We start from the raw sequence: 27,012 nt of genomic DNA on the forward strand, positions 1-27,012 counted from the left end.
GTGAAGGTTATTTTGAGAAGTTTCAGGAAAAAAAAAGAATCCGGAGCATAATTCCATGGGAATTCTCGGAGAATACTTCGGGAGTTTGCTAAAAGGAGGATTACAATAAAATCTGATAAAAATTCCAGGGAAAGTTCAAATGAAGTCGGAACATAATTCTAGGAGATGCTTGGATGCCAAATAATTTTTAATGAGAAATCTATGGAATTCACTGCAAATGAATTCTTAGGAAACTTTCAAAGTGAGTAGAATTCCATGGGTAGGAGTAAAATTCAAAGGGCTTTCTGAAATGAATTCATTGAAAATTCTGAAAATAATTCCAAAAGATTTCTTAGTGAGGAACATTTCAAGATAATCCCGAGGAAAATTCCGTGGGAATTGAATTGCTAGGATGATTATTCCAACGAATGTTCAGAAAAAATTAAAAGGGAACTGTAATCATGTTCGTGTGAGAATTCAAAGGGAAGTTCCAAGGGAATTGTGAGGAGGATTTCAAATAATTTTTGGGCAGGCAAAACTTTTAAGGAATTCATAGAAAAGTTCCAAAGGAATTTCTGGATTGTACAAAGTGAATGCTGAGGAGAACTCCAAGTGAATTTTCTGGACGAATCCCCCACGGAAATTCCTAGGTAATACTGCATAAATTATTGATAATTTGAACAGCAATGCTGAAATCAAAAAAAGTATTCTGCAGTAGATTTTCAAGAATATTATGGAGCAAATTATAATACCAGAAAGCACTCTAAGATGTATTTTGAGGATATTTTAAGACGATGAAAGCAAATTCTTCAGAAAATACTGAAGAAACCCAAGGGTATCAGGATGATTCCAACATAGAACTTTTTTGCGAGAAATTGGACAAAAAAATAAGCTCCAGGATTTGGAAAAATCCGGAGAACTTCGAGATTATCGCGTAAATGATTTTGTAAACAAACACGTCATTTGTCACTTTCTCACGTATTAAAGCTCAATCTCAAAAACTAACAACACAAACAAGTAGAGGAATGGTTCTTCTATCATTTGGTATAGTTTGTTTGTGAGATTTTTATTTTATTCGTGAGAAATCGGTGACTGACATGTTTGTTTACAAAAGCAATTACGCCCAAATCTCAAAGTTCTCCGGAAATGTAATAAATTCATAATTTTTTAGACAGAACACTGTATGATCCTGGTTTGAGAAAAATCTTCAAAACTCAGGTGGTTTATTACAAAATATGCCAAGTGATTTCCAAGATTCTGGAACGTCAAAATAGTCAGAACAAATATCGAAGTGTTTAAATACTTAAAAACATAATTACAGGAAGCTCGTCAAAACTTATTTAAGTCTGGTTTAATGGCCATTCGAAATGACCATGTGGCCAGCCCGGGCGATCCGTCTCTAAAAACGTGTGGCTTAAGCGCCACTCCACAAGGCAGACCACACGCCCAATGTAAATTTGCCCGGTTGAGACTCTCGTAAGGGCGAGTCCGTTAAATTTCCTAGAAAGGATTTACGGATCAGGCAAGCCGGCTTTCAACTAAACGTCCAAAACGGGAAAACCCTATTATCCCCATGAAACCACAAACACGATAGTCACTCAGAGAGTCGGTGAGAGCTCACCCATACCTAAAAACCTCTACAAAAGAGAATTTATCACCAAAATGGTCTGTTGATGAGGACATCCATCTAAATAAAAAACGACAGGCTTGTTTATCGTTGTCAATGAAACCATACAAACATTCACTTTTCAAGCCATGCAGACAACTTGAATCAAAGATGGCGATAGGAAGATGAGAAGAAAAAGGTTACTATTCCCATAGTATTTCCCCCATAAAGCTCAATCATTGATCAAAGGGTTAGTGCAGTATGAGATTGCAACCAAATGAGCTTAAATTTTGGAAGAATGATCAGGAACTGATCTAGAATTGATTGAGCAAATCGATATTTTGAACTACCATACTACTATATACAGCAATTCAATTATGAAAAGTATTAAAATTTTCCCCGATTTCGCTCAAACCTTGCATATTTCCTTTTCGATACATTTTAGAACAGTATTTTTTTTATTTCACCCTTAGGGTGCACCTTCCTGAGTAAGGGTGGTCCAAAAATTGACAAGGTATCCAACTTTGAAAGTTCATAACTTTTAAACTACTTGACCGATTTTTGATCTTTATTTAACAAATGAAAGGTATTTTTAAAAAACTGTCTTGAAAAAAATATTCAACTGGATGTCAAATAAGTTTTAATATATAAAAAATCTCTTTATTTTTATTGGGTTTACCGGGTCGAGACCAAAGATACCCTTGTGCTTCATTTTTTTTTTAATAGCTCATCCTTTTTTACTTAACAAAATATAAATCCAGGAAGGCATTTTTATCGTTTTTGAGATTTATTTTTCTGAAAATATTAGGGTTAACTACCTCATTTCCAGCCTATTAAGCCGCACTAAATCTTTCTTAATCAAGCGTAGTTTAGCACAAAACGGAATGTTATTATTACTGATGGCTTCCAAATTTATTTACTTTTCCGTATGTACCGTAAGATTTGATAAAGAGAAACCAAGCATTGAGATATTGTCAAAAGTCTAACACTGCTTCTTGACGCCAAACTCGGCCTACGGATTCTAAATTCGGCCTAATGCATTGAAACGCCATTGAAACGCAAATGAATTCACTTCGGCCTATCGGATGAAGAAAAAAAAAAAAGATTCGGTCGGAGCGCTTCTTTTGTTTTTGCGAATAATGGGTGCAAACCTTCATATCATGCGTTCTCATTGACTTCGTCTTCTTCTTCTTCTTCTTCTTCTTCTTCTTCTTCTTCTTCGCATTTCAAGCTTATTGTATATCGCATATTAGCTTATTGCGTGCTCTCAACTTAGTGTTCTAGATGCACTTACACAGTTATTAATTGAGAGCTTTCGATGCCTGTACCATTTTTGCTTTAATATGATTGTGTGACAAGTCCAAGCATACTTCTATGCCCAGGGAATTCGAGAAATCTTGCAACCCGAAAAATTCCTAGACCGAACCGGGAATCGAACCCAGCCACCTCCAGCATGGTCTTGCTTTGTAGCTGCGCCTTTACCGACTGAGCTAAGGGAGGCCCATCATTGACTTCGTTCCGTAGCTTATTAACTAAAGTATCGTACCTAGCGCATAATTGACGTGTTAACTCTGAAACCATGGATTTATTTGAAGTTTTCTGCTCGATAGGCCCAAAATGGGCTATTAGACCGAAGTAGTTCTCTACCCTAAGTTTGATGTTTTTGCCTCAAAACTATCATGCTCCTCCATTGGTTCGAAGTGACTGGACTGCCATGTCTGCATTGGCTTGTAGTTTTTACATCTGTGCGGATTTGCTAGCGCAGCCTAGTAGCCAGCATAATGTAAACAGGGCGTCAGCATCTACCAGCATTAGATTTCAGGAGCAACTGAAAATCGTGTTAGTAGGCTGAGCTGGTGGAGCTAGTGAACTAGCATAACTGTAAACAGTCCATCAAAATAATTGTACTAAGGACTTAGACCTTCGTGCATAACATACCGACAATACAAGAATGTTGTTTAGCTTGTTTACGAGATACATTTTATTAAAATAAGTTTTTAGTTTCTACTAGAGTCCTATACGAGAGAGAAACACGAAGACAACTAAAATAACTGACAACATGATGATATTTTTTCACACGCACTATCAACTCTAAACGCTGTTCACAACATGTCGTTGTTCACAACTCGTCATTTTCGGCAAGTATTTTTGTTGTTGATGAAAATGGAGATTTGAGGTCAAACACATTACTAACGATATGTTTTACGATTATCCATAACTTATTGTCCTCTCTTTTAATTGAACTCCTTACCATATCTAATTCTTGCCCATGATCGTTTTATTTATTAAAAACATATTGCCGTATTATTTTCGGGCGATAACAATACTTCAGTCTAATAAAAAAATATTGTTTATCCACTGACAGGTCTGATGCTGACTGCACTTTTGTGACAATTCAATTGGCTGCAGATCCGACTTCTATGTCCTCTCTCTTATAGAGCTCTACCCAACTAACAATTTTCACAATGTAAACGCTTTACTCATTTCATTTATACAGTCTCAAGCTGTATTCAAACGTTATACGATATGAGGAAACCTTTACTCAACCTCTATACAAGCAAATCTGGCGAACTTAGTCAGCTACTTATGGCTGTTGGAACGGTCGGGAGAAGCTCTTATTGCATATCCATTAACGCTTCTATACAGCTGTTATCCTGCTGTTTAGTTGTGTGTGAACTTGAAAGGCGCTTATTCAACCTTTTCCCGGTTGTCCAATAATCACTACACAGCTTTCTCTTGAAACCGGGTTAAATACTGTTTACGCTTTTTTATGAAGGAATTTATTGAGTTTATTTTGCTGTGAATCAAATTAATAGAAATTAGTTACAAATCATCACCAAATTATTTACCCTGCACCGGAAACCTGGAATCGAACTCGAGACGACCTCATTGGCAAACCTTGACACTACCAACTGTGCTACGCCAACATTTTGAACTTATGTAAACAAATCAACATTTCCTTCTACAACAAAATCGCTGAGTAGAGGCTTTATAATAGTGCACATGAATCACTTTTCTCGACTAGTTATAAAAGAGCAGAGTAAAAGCTGTAAAACTGCACACGTCTAAAAATAAACCTAGTTGACTGTGAAAATGCTTCCGAAGTTGCTCCAACACAGTTTATAAGCTGAGTACAGGTTGTTTAGTTGTTGAAAAAGCACTTTTGATGTTATTCAGCAAGAGTTGTTGGTTGTGTAGAAGCTATCAAATGAGTAATATATTCACTTTGTTAGCTTTGTTTTGCAGCTACAAGTCGAAAGTTGATTAGTGTGTGTATAGAAGTGACATTAGCCTTTATTGGCTGATGTTATTCAGTGCGACTGACAAATTGAATAATGGTTGTGAGAAAGTTGAGTAAACGCTCTCCAAAACTATTTTGCTAGCTTTTGCTTGTAGCTGTATCTGCAGCTTCTTTTCAGCTACTTTACAGCACAACGCTGGAAAAGTTGGCTTACAAAGCTGAAAATGTTAGTTGGGTAGTTTCTACCTACACTAATTGCTTTATCACTGTTAAAATTTTACTATTTACCAAAGAGGCGGTATGATTGACTGGTAGGTAATTCTACTTATACGGTATATAAAAAATGTTTCTGTCAAAGAATTCATCGTTTACGAAACTAAATTGTCCTACGAAACATTCTCAACTATAAAGTGCAAATGTTCAATGTGTGCTAAGTGGGTAAATTTTTCGTCTGTTAGAAAACATTACCCAAAACAAAAGGATTTTGCAGCAGACAAAATAATAAAATTGGATGGCAGCGATTCCTTTGATTGTAAAGACTGCTAAATTATTTGAAGTATGTAAACCCAACGTTGCAGAACCATCTGGAATTACTACAGTTCATTATGAACCCGACTTTGTTGAACCATCTGGAATTACCGCAATTAATAGCTTAGATCTATATCAACTTGGCATCGCAGGACCATCCGGAATTATTTCAATTAATAGCCAAGGTAAAACAACTGTTCTAAATGAAATCTTTTCAAAATGGCCATACAAATAGTTCTTCGAAAGAGACCACAATATTGCTTGAACCACAACCACACCAATTTTGGGTCATCTTTTTTGTACTACATGTAAATTAAAAAAAAAAACGGACTAAAACCTTTGGATATACTTAAGTTTTGAATTTTTACTTGAAATTTAAAAAAAAAGACGTATGTTGATTTTTTTCCAGAAAAAAATATTTTTTTACCGTATGCGTGATAATGTTTGCACCATCGTACAAATAAGGTTCCCGTTTCACCTGTGGGTTTCTTTGCATGCACGTAACCTATAGCTCATACCGTAGTAGGCTGTGTATAACAGAAAATGATTTACTTAGTTTGACAGCTGTACCATGACGAAGTGGCAGCGTATTCGTGATTTGTCCCACGTGAAAATGTCGCAAAAAGACATTTCAATCGCCATGAGCGTCCCGGTGAAGTGTCAAAAGGGTTTTAGACCGAGAGAAGAAAGAACAACTATTCCCGAAGGTGGAAGGAACACGGGATCAGTGACTTTACGGCACGGAAGATCGTAAAGGAAGATTGCGGGGCGAAGTCGAGGGCACGGAAAAAACTCACATGATTACCAACCACATCCGGCAGTTACGAGTCGAACGATGCAAGAAAATCTTGAACTTCCTTAAGCGAAAAAATCCGGTAATCCTGTTCACCGACTAGAGCATGTTTACCGTCGATCCCGTGACAAATTCCAGAACCGACTGGTATATTAGTTCTCTTCCGGTAAAAGACGTGGCCGACGAGCACAAGAACGTGTATCTGACCAAGTATCCTGCTAGCGTTATGGTGTTTGGATTGGTGGCTTCCGATGGCAAAAAAATGGACCCGGTGTTCATTCCAGAAGGCCACAAGGTAAACACGGAGGTCTACATCGGGATTTTAAGTAAGTATGTTCTTCCCTGAATCAAAGAACAGTACGGTCCGAAGCCAAATGTTGTATTTCAAAAAGATGGGGCTCCGTGCTACACCTCGAACCGCACTCAGAAGTGGTTGCAGGAACATCTTCCGTTCTGGGCGAAGGATATGTGGCCACCATCCAGCCACGATCTTAATCCGCTGGATTACTCAATATGGCGTGCCAAGGCCTGCGCCACCCGAGTACAGCAAGCCTCAGACAAACATTGACCCGTACCTGGAGAGAAATGGATCCTAAACAAATTATTAGGACCTGCGAAGCGTGTGGAGGCCAAACTCGAAAACGAAATTTTTTTAATTTTTTTAATTTTGGCATTGCTCAATAGTTCAAACATTATAACGCATACGGTACAACTTTGTCTCGGACGTCATTTCGATAAGAAATGCCGTTACCGTGATACATATATATATTTTCTTTTAAATTTTGAAACGTCGTTTTGAAAATTTAGCAACTTCCTAAATGGTCAAAATTATGCAATAATGTGAATCATTACCCATAAAAAGCACTTGTGCAAAGTTTCATTCAAATCGGAGTAGGTTGAGTTTTGCCGATTTGTCATTTGCATGGAATTGCTTTTAACAATTAGGTCCAGCCTGGTAATAATGCAAAGAGATGAGGTCGTAACAAGCTCTATTCTAGTACAATCAGAGATGCCGTGTATTCAAACATTAAGACTTTTGGAATTGTGTGAAGACATTTCTCGCAACTTCAGACAAGTTGTACTTTTTACTAAGCTCTCTAAATTATAACAAGATTTCAGATCATCTATGAACTTCTTCAGAGATACGAGAAATTCTCCAACCTTTTCTCTGAATATTCCTTAACATCTGGGCAGTTCCCTGAAATCAAACGGAATTCCATAAACTTTCACGTAGCTCAGAATGCTAGTTTGAAGAAAGATGTCTGAAAAACTGATACTCTGAAGATCTAAGAAAATTTCTGAACTATTCCTAGAATTTCTTAGATTCTATCAAGTTTATTGAACTTCTGATCAGCTTGACGAACTCTACGAAGTTAGATGATCGTTTAATAAATTCCCTGCTCTTTTATGATGTTTTATGAAGATTCTCGAACAGCTACGTAGTTCGCTGCATTACTACAAAGTTAACTGTTCTTCTACGAGATGTGATGATTTTTACGAGACTTCTTTTAAGGTTCCTGAATGTCTACGAAGTTCTCTCAAGCTCTACCGAATGAAGTGCCTTAAATGAAAAAAAAAATATATATCTCAACATTTTTTAGGTTTCGTGAAACTAAGCCATGTTCCCTGAACTTCCATGATGTCTCCCAGACTTGTACAAAGATTACACTTCTTCACAGTTTGGTTTTCTTTATTCTTTCGAGACTTTCAGCCATGGGGATTTTTTTCTGTAAAGTTCCCTGAATTTTTACGAAGTTCTCTGAAGTTCAACGAAGTTTTCCGAATATACCAAGTTTTTTAAATTTATTTTTTGTTTCCTGAACTTCTACGATGTCCTGAAAGTTTTGTTAAGTTCCCTGAAGTTAAATAAAAATCCCTGATATGCAACGAATTTCCATGATTTGTTTTGCAAAATTCACAAAATTCCTCTAAAGTTCCCTATTTGATAAAGCTCTACAGAGATCACTGAACTTTTTCGAAATTCACTGAATTTCTATAAAAATCTCAGCACTCTTACGCTGAGTTTCTACAAATTTAGCTCAATTTCTATAAAGTTTACTGAAAGTATACAAAGGTTTCTTAATTTACATAAAGTTCAATAAACTTCTACGAGGATTGCTGAACTTCTTTAGAATCTACTGCACTTTAGGAATCTTTCAGAATTTACTTCAAGTTCCGTAATGATCTACGAAGTTTCTTGAAGTTCGAAAACGTTCCCTGAACTTTTACGACGTTCCCAGAACTACTGTTAAGTTCTCTAAAATAAAACGGTGATTCCTTAACTTCTTCGATTCCGTTGACTTCTAAGAACTTCCCTGAACTTCTGTAAAGAGTCAGTTTTATAAATCTGAAATATTGAACAGCCTCATCCACTCGCAAATTTAGGGGGAAGTAGCGTTGAAGATGTGTGAGGGCATTTCGTCAATCCCTCTGTGGTTTTTTTTTTAAATGCACCTCGTCGATATCCGCAGCACAAACGAACATGTTTTCCTCAAAGTTCAACGTCATCGCTTTTCCGTCTTTGTTGTACTTTGTGTGCATAAACCGTGGGTACTCGCATTCAGTTCAGTACGCCTGTACGCAAATAGAAATGGAGCTCTTGTGTCTGTCACGGGATTTTTTGCTGCAATATTGGCACTATTTCGATAAATTTTCGGCGACACAATAAAAACGACTGCTTCACCTTAATTATGGGCTATTCAGCCAAATTTTTACGATTCAGTTTTTACACTGTAAAGGGTGATACGGTCAAAATTTGGTCAAGGGAAAACGCGTGTAAATCGGTGAAATCGTTTATTTAAAAAATCAAATTAAATTTCTTTTTCAAGTTCAATAAGTATAAAATTCAGGAAAAATATTCAGTTAGGCTTCCGCTTTTCCAAATCCGAATTGCCGGGCCTTACGCTTGACCCCTGCTATCAGATTTTGTACAGCCACCTTGTCCACCTTCTTCGCCGCAGAAAGCCAGTTTGCCTTGAACTGCTGCTCGCCCTTAGCAGTTTTTTTGATCTTCTTTAGGTTCCGCTTGACAATAGCCCAGTATATCTCAATTGGGCGGAGCTCTGGCGTGTTGGGAGGGTTCTTGTCCTTGGGAACCACCTGCACGTTGTTGGCGGCGTACCACTCCATGGCCTTTTTACCGTAATGGCAAGATGCCAAATCCGGCCAAAACAGTGCGGAACAACCGTGTTTCTTCAGGAAAGGCAGCAGACGTTTATTCAAACACTCTTTCACGTAAATTTCTTGGTTGACAGTCCCGGAAGCTATGAAAATGCTGCTTTTCAAGCCACAGGTACAGATGGCTTGCCAAACCAGATATTTCTTTGCGAACTTTGACAGTTTCATGTGCTTGAAAACATCTGCTACCTTTCCCCTTCCTTTTGCCGTATAAAACTCCTGTCCCGGAAGCTGCTTGTAGTCGGCTTTGACGTAGGTTTCGTCGTCCATTACCACGCAGTCAAACTTCGTCAGCATCGTCGTGTACAGCCTCCGGGATCGCGCTTTGGCCGTCGTATTTTGTTTATCATCGTGATTTGGAGTCACCACCTTCTTGTAAGTCGATAGTCCGGCTCGTTTTTTGGCTCGATGCACGGTTGTAGACGATACACCCAGCTTATTTGCGGCATCTCGGAGAGAGAGGTTAGGGTTTCGCTTGAAACTACCGGCAACTCTCTTTGTCGTCTCAGCGGCTTCCGGTTTTCGATTTCCCCCCGATCCAGACTTCCTGGCTGTCGACAAACGTTCCCCAAACACTTTAATTACATTTGTAACGGTTGATTTGGCAACTTTTAGCAATTTTGCCAACTTTGCGTGCGAGTAGCTCGGATTTTCGCGATGCGCGAGCAAAATTTTGATACGCTGCTCTTCTTGCTTGGACGGCATTTTGACAACTGAAGAGTGAATTTCAAAATCAAAATAGGAGCAACATTCTACACACACACACCTTCAAAATGAGGGGTGTTCAGGTTTTTTAAATGCAAAATTGAAAGAAATACGTCAAGTTGATATTGACCAAATTTTGACCGTATCACCCTTTAAATAAAACTTGACACAAATGGCTAAATAGTTCTAAATAGCTAATAGTTTGTTTTTGCTATGCTATTACCCACTGATTTTTTGAGTCAATTTTGAAAGGGAGGGGATGGAGAAAAAACTTCAAAATAAATTTGCAACTGCTTTATATAATAAAAACTTTTCAAACTGTGATTTGAGATTTTTTATTTAATCTTTAAAAAAGGAGGGGAGTGAGTCAGAAAGTGTTCCGTAATTTGAAGAGTGGGATTCTTGTAAAGCGTTGCTAATTGCTGCATAGGGGGAGGAGGAGGTATTCCAAAATCCGTAATTGCGTAATTTGTGCACCGCATCTAAGGTCATTTGAGCAATTATTATGTCATTCACGATAGGGGCGATCCATTTAGTACGTCATGCCCTAAGTGGGGAGGGGTGGGTCTATGACAAGCAATGCATTATGGTTATGAAACACGAGGCGAAAGGCGGAGAGGGGCCTAAATTTCCCAGAATTCCATGTGGGATTCTCGCATATATGTTATCAAGGGTGGTGATGGTGACTTTATGAATCTTCTCCACAGAGGGTGCAATCAGCAAAAGTTTGATAACCGCTGTTGTAGATGACTTCTATAACATTTTCAACCTATTTTCGTGAAGCTTTTGATCGAAGTTAACAGCCAGAATTGAAGCATGTTGTCACAAATTTACTCTACTCTACCACACTTCATTTCGACATACCCTCCTTAAATGGTTCTATGTAGAATTACATTTTACATGTCGTTCGTAATTTAACTCGTGAAAGGTTGATCCAAATATTTTGGATGAAGCTGTTTATATGTGCGGGACTGGGAATGGTCTACATATGACAAAGTAGTGCGAAACTCAATTCAGCTAACAAAAAAGTACCAGAATATCTGTTCCATAAGATACACTGGGAGATGATTATCCTCAAATATTCGCCTTTGTAATAATCCGTAATATACACACAAGGCACGTTCAAATCATTTATAAAAATTAGAACTTACAGTTAACAGACAGCGTGACGATCGTCTCCAGGCGGTGTCCTTCCGGCATGGCTCGATTCCACACCACACACCGGTACTTGGCCCCGTCATCTTCCCGTCGGGGCAGTACCGAGAGTGTACTCGTCGTTTGTAGATCCTTCGAGCCACCCTTGTTGATTGGTGCCTGCAGTGGGTTATTGGATCCCACTCGGTACCATCTATCAGAACGAAAGTCATAAGTTAGCATCACTCTGCGGTGATCCACCCACACATGCATTAGGCAGATACTTACGTTATCGTCGGATCCGGAGAGCCCCCTATACTGCTACAGGTCAGATCCAGCTTCTTGTCTTCGGTGGCAACGGCTATCGTTCCGGGTGCCACCAGTGGTGGCTGTGGTGGTGTTAGAACCGTGAGATTGTAGTACTCTTGATGGACATCAGCCCCAGTGCCGCTGGCCTTGATTCGGCACTCGAAGCGCCCATTGTCACGGGTGTACGAGGTGTTGGTGATGTGCAAATCGTAGACACCCTTCTCAGGCCGAAAGTCGATTCTGAAAAAAACGAGAAAAGAAGAAGCATGTATTCGGGGTTTTGCGGTTGGGCGAATTTTTCCCTCGCGGCTGACTGGGTGTGGGAATCAAATGGGAAGAAGTTCGGATGGCAGAGCACAATCTTGCAAGAAGGTTAGTTGGTAGTTTGTTATGATTTACGGCTTTCCAGTGAGCGAACCATCTTCGCTGGTTGTAAGGGGTGGTGCAACTGAATGGAATCCGACAGGGAACACATGTAATTTGTGAAATAATAAACAAATTTCAAGCTTGTTTCCATCGCTCGAATGAGGAAGTCGTTCTGGGTGGTTCATCGACATAGTTTATTGACTTTTCCTTTGTGGGGAGCGAGTGTACGGAGAAACTGATAATTATATGGATTTCATCATGTTTTCGTTTGAACGTAGTCTATCGGACAAAAGTTTACATTCGAGTTGAATTTTAAAATGCATATATTTCAGAAGCCAGCGGCACCGGTGGTTTAGTGGTGAGCGTGATTGCCTCTCCCCCCAATAGGTCTGGGTTCAATCCCAGTCGGCACCGCCGAGATTCTCTGAGGCATAAACTCTCTGCCGTTGGTCCCTGGTTCATGAGTTGATAAGTCGATAGGTCGGGTGCAGGTGTGGAAGCCTCCCTGCCGTCGGTAGCATTGGTTCTCAGTACGGAAAACAAGATTGACAGAAAACAAATCAAAGAAGAAAAAAACTATCAGAAGCCGCGTTCCAATCCAATCATTTCATTAATTCCATTGATGGAAATGGCAAGGAAATCAGAAGCTCCAGCAATGAGTATAAGCAGGAAAACTAGTAGAAATATTTGATTTCCCAAAGTAGGTTTCCGGTTGCAATTCAAATCAAATTTTCTGAAATTTGCCATTCGTTATGGAAAAGGGAAAGACAAAGATATCGTTCCGCTCACTGCTGCCGAGTTTAAGTGGATGACGGTGGAAATTTGATTGGTATGTATAGCTACGAAAAATATGTGATTTGATGAACCGATAGGAAACTACGGGAGAGAAAACTGACAATAGCTGTAAGATGTATGCTATTCAACCTAATGGAATGAATATTGGGATTCTAATGGAATTGGATTCGTATTTGACTTTTAAATTGAATGCTTTTAAACAAGATGAGATCAAAATTCAGTGCTTGAGGATTTCATCTGTCCATTGCAACGCGTTGGTGTTATTTCCTTGTGCAATTGTATGGTCGTTTGTGAGAAATCGTTAATGGAAGCGAATAATACTAGTTCATGGATAAAGAAAAATATATCAATGTTAAGGACTTATTTTTTTTTTTCGAAGTCTTTGAATCCAATTAGGACTACCTATACATTTTTGTTTAATCAAGAACGTTTTATATTTTATATTCTCAATAAAATATGGGCCATTAAATCACATGATGGCCTCTCATAATCAATACTGCGAAACCGTCGACTTTACAATGTCTCGGCATAAACTAAAACAATATTTTAACTCCATACGGAATCATAACCCATAAAAAGAAAAAAAAGGTAAGCAGCTGCTTAATTTTATTCAACCCGTTAACGCCCATGTTGGTTTTTGGCCTCCAAGGAATGCGTGATTTTTCCAGGAATAATTCAAGGATTATTCCCACACTATTTGAAAACAAGATGTTAAGGACATTTCAAGGATTATTCTAGTGAAATCGACAACATAATTTACGTTCCCAATTTCTGTTAAGACATAATAAAAGCAAAAAATAGATTTCTGGGCGGTAATGGGTTACGATAACTGTCAGTTGTCCTCTAAAAATTTTACTAGTGTCTTCACGGACGAGAGACTGAGTGACGACTATACCCGATTGGCTGTCAGTTACGTACCACTCTCTGGCCAAACCATGAGCAGAATTAATATCAATCCCGAGATGTTTTCTAGGCCTTCCTCGAAACTCAAGTCATCGTACAATCCGGGTACTGACGGAATTTCATCGGCGTTCCTCAAAACGCACTTGGACAGTTTGTTGTCTCCACTGCTGCACGTTTTTCAACGATCCGTGGACGTCGGCGTTTTCCCATCCTGTTGGAAGCTAGCGCACGTGTTTCCAGTACACAAGAAAGGCAGCAAACAGGACGTTGGCAACTACCGTAGCATCACTTCGCTTAGCTCTGTTGATAAATTGTTCGAACTCGTTGTTATGGAACCGTGTGTATGGATAATTTAGCCACATGTGTGTCAAAACCTGAAACTGTGTCAAAGCTCCGGCATAAGATTGCTTCGAATAGCTTGGCACACTTGTAGGTATAGCGTTAAGTAGATCCTACACGATTGCTTTTATTGACAATAATCGTCTATATTGAATGTATTGACACATTCAATATTGACGTCAATACATCGATATTGACAATGTTTCTGTATTCACATCATCAATATTATTTTCAATAATTCTCCTTTGCGTCAATATATTGATACGTGTGGGGTTCGCTTTAGGCGAATGATCAAACTCGAATATATAATGCGCAATTGAATTTGAGAAAATGAGACTTGAATAGACCAAACGAGCTATTATGACTCTAGAAAAACTCTCTGGCCATGAATTTTCCAATCGCAGAAAGTTTTATATTCAGCTCACACAGGACGCCGATTAAATTACGTCGTACGTTTTAACTCCGACCCAATTTGATACGGGATCGATTGCTCATAAGTGGTGGAGTGCTCGCAGTGAGTAGATGAAATTTCGAAGTGATCTAATTTTGAAACTTAAGCAGTTTAAATTTGCTCAAAGTTATCAAGTTGAAAAAGTGAATATGTAAAAATGAATTCGAAGTAATTCCGCGAGTGAAATTTTAATAATTACAAGAAGTTGATTTCTAGTTTATTTCTTTAAGAATTCTTTTTGTGAGCTGGATAGGGTATTTGGCTTTTGAGAACAATTGAATTCGTGTGCAAAAGTTTATAGCCAAATTCAGGTAAGAAAAGTGCTTAAGATTCTGACCGAACAGAAACTAGAAACTAACTAACTATACAAACTATCGCACAATGTACATGCTTGGCATCCACGGCTGCCTTTTGATATGGTTTTAGTCGTACCCCACCGATCGCTATCTTACTGTTGTCATTGGTGATCACCAGTCACGTATGTTCGCTGCCACGTCCGGGATAAGGATAGTCACCTGGGACCGCTGATTTTCCTGATTTACTTCAACGGCGTGAATCTAGTAATTGAGGGATCACGATTAACTTACGCAGATGACTTTAAACTCTCCATTCGAATTCACTCAACTGAAGACTGTTGCTTTCTCCAACGTCAGCTGAATGAAATACATGTTTTTGACAGATGGTGTAGTAAAAGTCTATTGAAACTAAATATTAAAAAAAATGTAATCTTATAACGTACAGTAGAAAACTAAACAAACAAAATCTTTGTATTACATTAGGTTGTAACGAGCATATATGTCGTTATCTGTTTTGTATGTCGTATAAATCCATCAATATTCAATAATATTTGCTAACTACTTAAATAATTAATTACCGCTAGAGATACATTTATGAACTTGCCTAATGTATATTCACCCGATTAGAGTTCCTTATATTCATTTTGTTCACCAGTTACACAGATGCGCAAAGTAAAATTAAATGAGTTCCCCACACATTTGTGATCGCTTTGATCATCTCGTATCAGCCTACAGGCGCTGGGTTGCTCGATCGTCGCGTACCTACCGCGAACGTCGACCCGTTGGAAATCCTTTCAAGATGTGTTGACCTTTCCCTAATTTTCTCTCCCATCCTGGTTTTGGGCCGAAGTTGGTTGGGGGATAGAAATCGTTCTTTGGAAAGAGATGCAAAAATTGCGCGCAATGAAACTAATGGGAGCGTGAGAGAAATTTTCGGTATCACGAATTTCAACTTCGTGATTTCCGGTAGCGAAGATTACAATATCGCGGTTAATCTGAGGATCTTCAAACTTAGTCTCGTTCACTTTGAACTGATCCGTGGAAGAGGCAGGAGTGGCCCAAAGTAGTTCTCACGCCGTGGTGTTGTCCAAAAGGTGACATGATACCTGTTTAGATTAGTGTAGCTTTATTTAACCAAAATCCTTTCCATTAGTTTTTCGTAGCATAGAAGTGAGAAGTGTGTGCTATTTTCTCAGGTTGTGTGTTATCGGGTTGTGCTTTGGTGAATAAGCAGGTAAAAGTGAACATGCAATTTGTTTGGTGTAATTCCGTGCTGACACGTGCGTGGTGCAATGGTTATTTTCCGAATGTAGATTCGTGGCAGTGCCGATATACGTCCAACACACCACACCGAACCATCCGTGGCCATTTCTGACCCCACCGTCAGCTTCAAAGTTCCCGGAGTACGCCGGAAGAGGGACGCGAACGTCAACGACGCACCCTAGGCAAGGCGATCGGCCATTCAACAGCCCAGCAGTTAGCAACACGTTTTTCCTCCCGTTGGTGACGACCAAAGGGATACCGACGCTCGTACCGCGTCGTGTAAGACCACGAGTCGATGAATCAGACTCACCGGTTCATCCGATGCACGTAGCACGCATCTAGACTTCCGGCGGTCTCCGCTGTCGAACAACGCAGAAGTAGCAGAGTTCACCGCCACCCCGTCCGTTCATTCGTCGAACGCGCGGTGTCCATCACCAGCATCATGAAAAGGTCGTGAGTACATGTACTATATGTTGTGAGTGTCCATGCGCATGTGACTCCAAAACGTAACCATTGCTATGCACGGTTACGAGCATAAACCGTACTTGCTCTAATTCGATTTTGCGCCAAATTCTTTCCGGTGCAAAGCAACGAATAAATGAACGTGAATTAGATTCATTAATAAGCACCCAAAGCCAAGCACACACACCCGCACGATAGGAATAGGGATCTATGGAAAGGTAGAATGAGAGTAGATAGGAGACGAGTCTGAAGAACAAATGAGCACTCTGTACTGTGGTAGGACAATATAAATGGATAAAAGCTCCACTGTTTTTGCGAACTTTACAAATGTATAGAATAAAGCTCTGTAATATATTTCAAACGTATTTTTGTAGTTATTGCTGAGAGTAGATCCCGATGAAGTGATACTGTCTGAATAGGTATTCATGTTGCTGGGTTTTCGTTAGCATATATTTACTTACTAATTTAATTTACTGGGGAGGTTGGCTCCGAATCCAACCGAGCAACTCTCTAATTGTATACGTATTGGTCCGAGGGAAACGAGACGGTTTACCTGTGATGAGAACCACCGTGCTAGCCAGACTCGTCGCCGGCCGACAGTTGATCACACGCTCTTAGTAGTTGCATTTTGGAATTTGTTGCATGTTTTTGCACTCGAACCATTTCAATCAGCCAACCTTCTTCCCGCCCCAAAATTTGGGAAAATCAGAGCCTTCCCCTGAAAGGTCTCATACAATCGGGCAACCCTATCCCTGGTAAGTGGTCTCCTTCGGGAGTGGCGCTTAAGCCACTTTTACTTGAAAACGGGAAGACTGCGTGGCTGACCGGTCACAAGGTAATGAAAATGTTCAAAAATGTGAAAATGTAAGAGATTTAGGTGTTATTCTAGATTCTAAATTGACATTTGTGGACCATTATAACACAATAACACATAGTGCAGGCAATATGCTTCATTTTATAAAACGTTTCGGTCTCCACTTTAAAGATCCTTATACAATAAAATCCCTTTACGTTGCTTATGTGAGGTCAATTTTAGAATATTGTAGCGTTGTTTGGTCACCCTATATGAAAAAGCATGAAGAACGAATAGAGTCAATCCAAGAGCAATTTTTATTATATGCACTACGTAAGTTAGGTTGGACGGCTTTTCCTCTCCCGTCATATGAAGCACGTTGCTTGCTGATCAGCATTCAAACATTGAAAGAACGTCGGGACTACGCAAAGATTTCTTTATTAAACAATATCATTTCGCAACGCATTGACTCAGCTGATCTATTGTCAAGGTTAAATTTGTTTGCACCTTCCCGACAATTACGCAATCGACAGTTGTTCGCAGTAGATCGCCATCGGACCAATTACGCTTAATTTGGACCGGTAAATCAGACCGGTAAATAAATGTTTATAATCATCATTGTGAAATGATTGACCTAAATATGCCCTCAACAGAATTAAAAATATATTATAGAACCCTGCGAAGTCATAGAACGTAAGTCCTAATGTTAATATGTAGTCTACGATTTGATTGATTGACGAATAAATAAATAAATAAATAAATAAATAAAGAATGCTTTTGGTGATTGGTGTATTCTGAATCATATGGTGGTTAACTCGTTCAAACGCTCGGTTATCTCTTTTTCGCGCAAGAAAAATGTTCAAGTATGTTTTGATATGCACTGAAATTTAGTGCGTCAGCCAAATTAAGGACCTAGGTGTGATTCTGGATACACAACTCTCTTTCAAGCAGTACATCTCGTATGCCGTCGACAAACCTTCCAGAATTCTAGGGATTGCCAAAGACTTCACGGATATCTACTACCTTAAATCGCTGTACTGCTCCTTGTCTCGCTCCATATTAGAATACTGCTCGATTGTCTGGACTCCTCACTACAACAACGGTATCGAAACAGTTGAGTCTGTTCAGTGACGGTTCCTGTGATTTGCGCAACGTTAGCTGGACGTGGACGGATCCCTTCCGATTGCCTAGTTACGAAAGTCGTTTGCAACTGATCCATCTGGAGCCCCTGCCGGTCCGAAGAGATACAGCAAGGGCATTGCAAATTGCAGATATTTTGCAAGGACGCACCGATTGCCCTGTTCTCCTTGAGCAAATAATTCAATACTGCGACTGCCCATGCAGTGAACTAATTATAGCATGTTCGGCGCAATCGGTGGTTTACAGAGACTCTTCAACGCAACGCACTTTTTGATCTGACTCGCCAGCTGCTTCGCCGGAGGTTTAGTTCGTTTTGTTCTAGATCAGTTTAGTTTGTCTAGCAATGTTCCTTTTTTTTACGAGATGGAAGTTACAAATTCGCTGTTATCGTTGTCGTAGGAGCCGTCGTAGTCGCTGTCATGATCGCCGCCGTAGTCGTAGGCAGTACCGTTAGTATATTTAAAATTAACCAACAACCGCTGAAAGTATGAATTATCGCGTATTTCTGTTGTTCATTACATGCCAAGTGAAATTCGAGAACGTAATTTCATTTGAATAGCTTGACTAACCAGGTCTTAAACAATCGTCACGTCGATCATAGCTTGTTATGATTGCCTGAACCATGCGTAAATCATGCGTCTTTGTGGAATATACTGGGCTGCAAATCAAAAAATTGTTTGAGTGTAAGGTTATAATAACTTATAACTTGGCAATTTATGGATGTGAATCACTTATTATTACACCATTTGATTTAGATTTGTAACAATTATTTTGTTACTGATTTTAATGTTGTCATCATCATGGCATAAAAACACCCGGACGCACAGTGGGGCAGCGAAGCCATTCGCGTGGCCAAAACCTCTAGCGCCGTTGATTTACTTTCTACAGCGATACAATGTTCTACAAAGTTGTTCAGTACTAAAAGCGCCATCTTTTGAATGTTTCATATTAGTTCATTTTTACGCCACATAGATGGCGCTCGAGTCTATCTTTTGAACGGAGCATCCTAGCCGAATGGTTTTCACCGCAAAGTTGTGTAATTTGATGTGTTGAGAAATGTTGTCGAAAACATCGAAACTCTATGACTCATATTAAGCGAGATATTGGGCAATTAGGAAAACTAACCTCTAAAATTGCGTTTTTTCCTTTTTTTCACCTATATACGTATTCAAATGTATAAGTTTTATACTCTGATAATTATCAAAATGGTTTGACTCATCCAATAAATACCCATTACTTTATATATCATGCCTTATTATAAAGTTATTAACATAAATGTCCCAAAAAAGTGATGCATAAAAATGTCAATTACTCAAAATATAGCAAAAAGTAGCAGCCATTTTTTTTACAGTGATTAGTGTAGACTCGTAGATTCGTTATTATGTTTTTGATTTTTTACATTAGGATGTATTATGTTAATTACTTCAAATGGCCCTGAATAAATATTATCTAGTTTTCTTCTGTTTATTATTTTTAACCAAACTGTTTCACCTGGTTGAATATTTATAGGATTGATTTGTGTAGCTTGCTTACTAATTCTGTTTGTTTTTGAGTTTTGTAGTAATTCTCTTGTATTTTTGATTGCAAATTGGATTTTGAATTTAAGTTCTGTTTAGTAAGAATCATAGTCGTATATTGGTTCTAAAATTGTTGAATTTTGAATTGACTGAGGTATGTTTGCTTTTCTACCAAATATTAAGTCGAAAGGTGTGTATTGGTGTGTTGAATGTGGGTAGAATTGTAACAAAAAACGTAATATGGCAACCAAGCATCCCAATCGTCGTGTTGTTCATTTATAAACTGCCCTAAATATTCATTTAGGCAGCGATGGTTTCTTTCCAGGCTGCCAATAGTTTCGGGATGATAAGCAGTTGAAAATGTCTGCTCTATGGATAAAAAATTACAAATATTTTGAAATATCTCATTCTTGTACTTGGTTCCCAAATCGAATTTAATTTCCAAAGGACAACCGTGTACAAGGATGCAATTTTCGACAAATGCCGTTGCCAAAATTTTTGCTTGTTTATCTATTATAGGTACAACTATTATAAACTAAGATAACTCACATTGAGCCGTAAGTGCTTATCTATTTCCACTAATGGATTTCGTAAACGGTCCAATAGTATCAATGGATACGATGTCAAATGATTTAGTCGGTGTTGTTGTCTTTATAAACGCTTCTTTTGTCTTCAGCGTATGTTTGTTTTGTTTACTTTAAACATTGTTTAACATAATTGTTAATAGTTGCTTTCATATTGTTCCAATAAAATGAACTTCTTAACTTCTTGATGTACCAACGTGTCCTCCCGAAGGGGTGTCGTGGTTTTCTGAAATAATGTTGTTGATTTCGTTTCTGTTTGTAATTATTTGTGCTGGTTTGTAAATTATTATGTCGACATTTTTTAGTTCTTCATTACAAACTGATTTGAACAGTTGTTTATCTACCAGCGAAAATATTGTATTATTGTCTGCAATGGCTAGCTTTAGTATTTTTAGTTTTTTGGCCATTTCATTTATCGTACAAATATATTCTTTTAATTGAAAATCTTCTAATGCATAAGGGAAATGCGCTAGAGCAAGATCCTTTTTCACATTTTTCGTCATAATTTTAATGTATACGTCATTATTTAATGTTTTTTTTTTCCTTAGGTTTGTTTTTTTTTCGTCGATCTTGTTTTCCGTGCTGAGCACCAATGCTACCGACGTGCCAGGAAGGCAGCTCCCACACCTGAACCCTAACTATCGACCCATCAACTCATGAACCGGGGACCAACGGCTTTACTTCCCATCCGAAGAAAGGCGTGCTCAGAGATGTTATGCCTTAAAACATCTCTGTGGCGCTGATTGGAATTGAACCCAGGCCTGCTGGGGTGAGAGGTAATCACGCTTACCACTACACCACCGGCGCCGTTGATTATTCAATGTTAAAAACATCAATTTTGGTAATCCAAATGCATCGATGTTATTTATTGAGTCATATGCTTTGAGGTGATCAGTCTCGACAGCTTCTGACATATTATTTGTTAATTCTGTTTTCGTTTTCGTCATAGACCTCGTTTGAACTGGTAAAGTGAGAATATTTGAAAGTTTTTCGGAATCGATAACGATACGTGATAAGGCGTCAGGTTCGACATTTTCTTTACCTTTCACGTGCTGTATATCGAATTGAAATTCTTCCAAATCTGTTCTCATTCTTGTTAGTTCCGATGATGGGTCCTTCATTGAAAATAAATATACAAGCGGGCGATGATCTGTCTCACAGTAAATCGTCTGCCGTATAAATAGGGTCTAAAATAGGTTATAGCCCAGTGAATCGCTGTAAGTTCTTGTTCGATTGTGGACTTGTTTCTTTCTCCCTTCGTAAAAGTTCGACTCGCATAGGCAATTGGTAAGTCAATATTGCCGTATTTATTTTATTTTATTTATTTATTTTATTTATTTATTTTTTTCGGCAAGGGGAAAAGCCAAGATGGAAACATTTAATAATTCCTTATGTTTCAATCTCAGGCGTAAAAACCTCTTTCAAAAGATTTGTACAACATTTCATTAACAATAGTTTAAAATTCTTGGTTTCTTCCCTTAACTAATTCATTACAATGCATACAAAATAGTTACAATGAACCATTGGCAGTCTAGAGACTGATTGGGAGGTTCTTTTTCGATATTCAACTGTGCAAATGAGAGTTAATTATATTGATTGGTATATAGAAAAAAAAAAGAAAAAAAAATAGCTTTTTAGCCTAGGCAATTTTTTCTGTGACGTACCTTTTCAAGGCCTTTTTGAATGTATAAATCGAAGGGATATTTTTAAGATCCATTGGCAAATTATTGAAATTAACTATAGCGGGATAAATACAACCAAGTCGAATATAGTTGGTTCTAGGGATTGTAACTCGAATATTGTTAACATTTCGCGTATCATATGGGTGTGTATCTCTTAGTGTTTGAAAATCTACATTATGTTTGATCAAGTTATTTTTTACTTTGAATATGAATAGAACCGATTCATAATATTTAATTTGGCTTAAATTCAACACGTTATTATTAGTATACAAATCAATAGTTCTTACATTCGGGTCTAAATATTGTTCCCAGAAAATAGTTCTCATGAATTTGTTCAAAGTTGTAGATATTTTGCTTGTAACATAAGTAGGTGCATTTTGCCAAATTATATTTAAGTAGCAAATTTGTGAATGAACATGGGCATAGAACAGATTTTTTTCTCTTTCATAGGGATCATATGACTACTTTGTCGAAGAATTCCGAGAAATTTTACTAACTTTCGGTGAACTTGATCAACGTGCATATTCCACTTAAGGTTTTGTTGTAGTATCAGCCCCAAATATGTTGTAGAAGCAACCATTTCTAATTTTTCTTCACTTAGCCACAAGTCATAATTTAGGTCACAAAATCGGTTGGTACTGGAGAAAATCACGAACTTGGTTTTAGATTAATGTTAAAGAATTATCATAGAACCACCGATGTATCAAGTTCAGATCGTGCTGCATGTTTTGAAATAAATCTTTTATACTATTAGCAGCATAAACAATCGCAGCATCATCGGCATACAGTTGAAGTTGTCCCTTTAACGGCAGCTCAAAAATGTCATTGATGAAAACATTAAAAAGCATTGGGCCTAGTATGGAACCTTGGGGTACTCCGAAATTAACATTTAGATCTGAGCTTGTGTGGTTATCAATGACTACGCGTTGATTCCTGCCATTTAAATATGTTTCAACTAGTTTTAGAGCATTATTCCTTATACCATAGCTTTGTAGTTTTGATAACAGTATACAGTGCGGTACGCAATCAAAAGCTTTTGACACGTCTATAAAGATTGTGGAGCAAATTCTACGTTGGTCAATATTCTGTTGAATTTCGTTGACAAGGTTCACAGTAGCACTAGTAGTATTAGAATTTGGCTGAAAACCATACTGATTTTTGTTAATTATTTTGTGTCGATCAAAAAAACTGCATAGCCTATGCTCAATGAGCTTTTCAAATGGTTTGGACAATATTGGAAGTATTGAAATCGGTCTGTAGTTGCTAGTGTTATTTTTCTGACCACTTTTGTAAATAGGCACAACTTTAGCAGATTTTAAACAGTTTGGAAAAACGCCTTCTTCGATTGACTGATTAATTAAATATGTTAATTTGGGAACAAACAGTGGAATGTTATTTTTAATTAGTTTGGATGGAATTCCATCTATTCCTACCGCACTAGAATTCCTAAGACCACGAACATAGTTACTTATTTCATTATTTGTAGCTGGTAGCATAACAATGGAACTTTGAATGGCTGTATGTAGTGTCAAATTTTGCGAATCATGGTTGAAAATTGGGGACAAATTGTTGGATAGCTCATTTGGTATATTAATGAAATAATTATTGAAAGCATTACATATTTCCGTTTTATCCTTCAATATCGTATCACCGACAATCATTTCTGGTATGCGTTTATGGAAGCCTCTAGTATCTTTGTGGAAAACAATTTCATTTAATATACTCCATACCTTTCTTATGTTACAACGATTTTGTGCTATCAAATTTTGGTAATAAGATTTCTGTTTTTGTTTTATGATACGTATGACATAGTTTTTTTTGCCTTTTATAATTTTGTTGAATTATATGATTTGCTGGCCATTGAACGGTTCTTTGATACAACAGATTTCTAGACCGTATTTCTCTCAGAACTTCTTCATCAATCCAGGGTGCTTTACTACGGCATCTGTTACTAGTATGCACTTGATACGAATTTCTCGCCATTGTACCGGTAATGAGCTCAGTGAAACTATCGATATCAACTGTTGTTTCTAAGGACTGCGTTAGTTCAGTGGAGATGCGACCAAAATCATATTTAACTATGCAACCGAAGCTGATTATAACCGAAGCTGATTAATAGTGATTTATGGTCAGTAAAACTAACGTCATCTAGACACACAGAGAATTTTTGGCAATACAAATCTGTAAGGGCATGATCTATTACCGTTCCTGATGGACCATTTCCATGAGTAACATATTCCCTGCCGACTTTATTCAAAAACGTGAACCCATTGACTCCACCGTTGACACATAGCTTTGGGAGATTGCACTTAGTAAGTTTATGTTGAAATCACCCACACACAGCAATTTGGTAGTACATTCGAGTAAAGAATCTAGATAATCGACGCTATCTCTAAAAGTGGCATGTGGAGGTCTATAAATTACAGCGATTTTTAGTTTAGGCTCTCTCAGTTTTTTTTTTTTTTTTTTTTTTTTTTTTTTTTTTTTTTTTTTTTTTAACTCTTTATTTGTTCCAAATTCAAAATAAATTACATTTCATTTTAACCTAGGTGCTCCAGTTACTGCAGTAACGTACCAGCCTTAATTGTTATGATATATATCTAAGTGTTTTTACATTGTTCATGTCTTGGCAATTCAGTATTTTAAACAGGTTTTTTAACCTGCATGTCAGTATAACAATTGATATCTTAAAACTAAAAACTAAAACTAAATCTTATCTAAGTATAAAGGGAATTAATCGTTGCAATTGAGGATTGCAACGATTTTTGCCTGAAATTATTAATTATTTTGTTGGACATTTGTGCTAAAGTCTCAACATTCGAAATTCTATGTACTTCGGTTGTACTGTACCAGGGAGGCAACTTCAAAATCATTTTCAGAATTTTGTTCTGAATCCTTTGAAGTGCTTTTTTCCTGGTAGTGCAGCAACTAGACCATATTGGTACAGCGTAAAGCATGGCCGGTCTAAAAACTTGTTTAAATATTAGAAGTTTATTCGTCAGGCAAAGTTTGGATTTCCTGTTTATAAGAGGATACAAACATTTTATATATTTGTTACATTTGGCTTGAATGCCCTCAATGTGATCTTTAAAAGTTAATTTTTGGTCAAGTATTAATCCAAGATATTTCACTTGGTTTGACCAGGAAATTGGAACTCCGTTCATAGTGACTATGTGACTACTACTAGGTTTCAAAAACGAAGCTCTAGGCTTATGTGGAAATATTATAAGTTGAGTTTTGGAAGCGTTGGGAGAAATCTTCCATTTTTGTAAATAAGAAGAGAAAATATCTAAACTTTTCTGAAGTCTGCTGCAAATAACACGAAGACTTCTTCCTTTAGCGGAAATGCCTGTGTCATCAGCGAACAAAGATTTGTGGCAACCCTGAGGCAAATCAGGGAGGTCCGAAGTGAAAATGTTATACAATATAGGCCCAAGAATGCTACCCTGAGGAACTCCTGCTCTAACAGGTAGTCGATTAGATTTGGAATTTTGATAATTTACCTGCAGAGTTCTGTCAGTTAAATAATTTTGAACTAATTTCATAATGTAAAGTGGAAAATTAAACTTTTTCAATTTAGCAATCAAACCTTCATGCCAAACACTGTCGAATGCTTTTTCTATGTCTAGAAGAGCAACTCCAGTTGAGTGGCCTTCAGATTTGTTTGAACGAATTAAATTGTTAACTCTTAAGAGTTGATGAGTAGTTGAATGCCCATGGCGAAATCCAAACTGCTCATCTGCAAAAATTGAGTTCGTATTGATGTGAAGCATCATTCTATTCAAAATTATCTTTTCAAAAAGTTTACTTATTGAAGAAAGCAAACTTATTGGACGGTAGCTAGAAGCTTCAGCTGGATTTTTATCCGGCTTCAAAATTGGAACAACTTTTGCATTTTTCCATTTATCAGGAAAGTATGCCAAATGGAAACATCTGTTAAATAATTTTACCAAGAAAGACAAGGTACTCTCTGGGAGTTTTTTGATGAGGATATAGAAAATTCCATCATCACCTGGAGCTTTCATATTTTGAAAATTTTTAGTTATAGACCTTACTTCGTCCAAATCAGTCCCCCAGGAATCATCAAAAATATTTTCCCGAGAGAAAATATTCAGAAAATCCCGAGCAACCTGATTCTCAATAGGACTAGTAAGACCCAAACTGAAATTATGGGAACTCTCGAATTGCTTAGCAAGTTTCTGAGCTTTTTCCAAATTTGTGATCAAAATTTTACCACCTTCTTTAAGCGCTGGAATAGGCTTTTGAGGTTTTTTCAAAATTTTTGTGAGTTTCCAAAAGGGTTTGGAACGCGGGTCTAATTTAGAAATATTATTTTCAAAAGTTTTGTTCCTCAGGGCAGAGAATCGCTTTTTAATTTGTTTTTGCAAATCCCGCCAGATAACTTTCATGGCAGGATCGCGTGTTCTTTGATATTGTCTCCTACGGACATTTTTAAGACGGATCAAGAGCTGAAGATCATCGTCTATTATAATTGAATCGAATTTAACCTCGCATTTTGGTACTGAGGCAGCTCTTGCTTCAACTATAGAAGTAGTCAGAGATTCAAGAGCATAATTAATTTCATCTTTGGTTTGCAAAGGAATGTTTGGATCGAAGTTATATTCCATAAATGTTCGATACTGCTCCCAATCAGCTCTATGGTAATTGAAAGTAGAGCTGTTGGGATTACAAATTATTTCTTGGGATATTTCAAAAGTTACTGGAAGGTGATCAGAACCGAAGTCAGCATGGGTAACCAATTGGCTACAAAGTTGACATGAATCAGTTAAGACCAAATCAATAGTGGAGGGATTTCTTGCAGAAGAAAAGCATGTTGGGCTGTTTGGATATTGAATAGTGTAATAACCTGCAGAACAATCATCAAACAGAATATTACCATTGGAATTGCTTTGAGCATTATTCCATGAGCGGTGTTTTGCATTAAAATC

At 37.7% G+C, this 27,012-nt stretch overlaps 1 protein-coding gene across 2 annotated transcripts in view; it reads right to left on the bottom strand.

Moving 5' to 3' along the window:
• LOC135697834 (hemicentin-1-like) overlaps nt 1–27,012 on the bottom strand; it is a 642,304-nt gene that overhangs the window by 390,728 nt on the left and 224,564 nt on the right. For both annotated transcript variants that reach the window (XM_065217677.1, XM_065217678.1), the window contains exons 3-4: nt 11,452–11,712; nt 11,181–11,377 (exon numbers count right to left, since the gene is read on the bottom strand). In XM_065217677.1, coding sequence (XP_065073749.1) covers nt 11,181–11,377; nt 11,452–11,712 — 458 coding nt within the window. The remainder of the gene's footprint in view (nt 1–11,180; nt 11,378–11,451; nt 11,713–27,012) is intronic.

The sequence above is a fragment of the Ochlerotatus camptorhynchus genome, unplaced genomic scaffold (genome assembly GCF_037179485.1).
Source record: "Ochlerotatus camptorhynchus isolate MF236.1 unplaced genomic scaffold, CSIRO-AGI_Acam_v1.1 ptg000078l, whole genome shotgun sequence".
NCBI lineage: Eukaryota > Metazoa > Arthropoda > Insecta > Diptera > Culicidae > Ochlerotatus > Ochlerotatus camptorhynchus.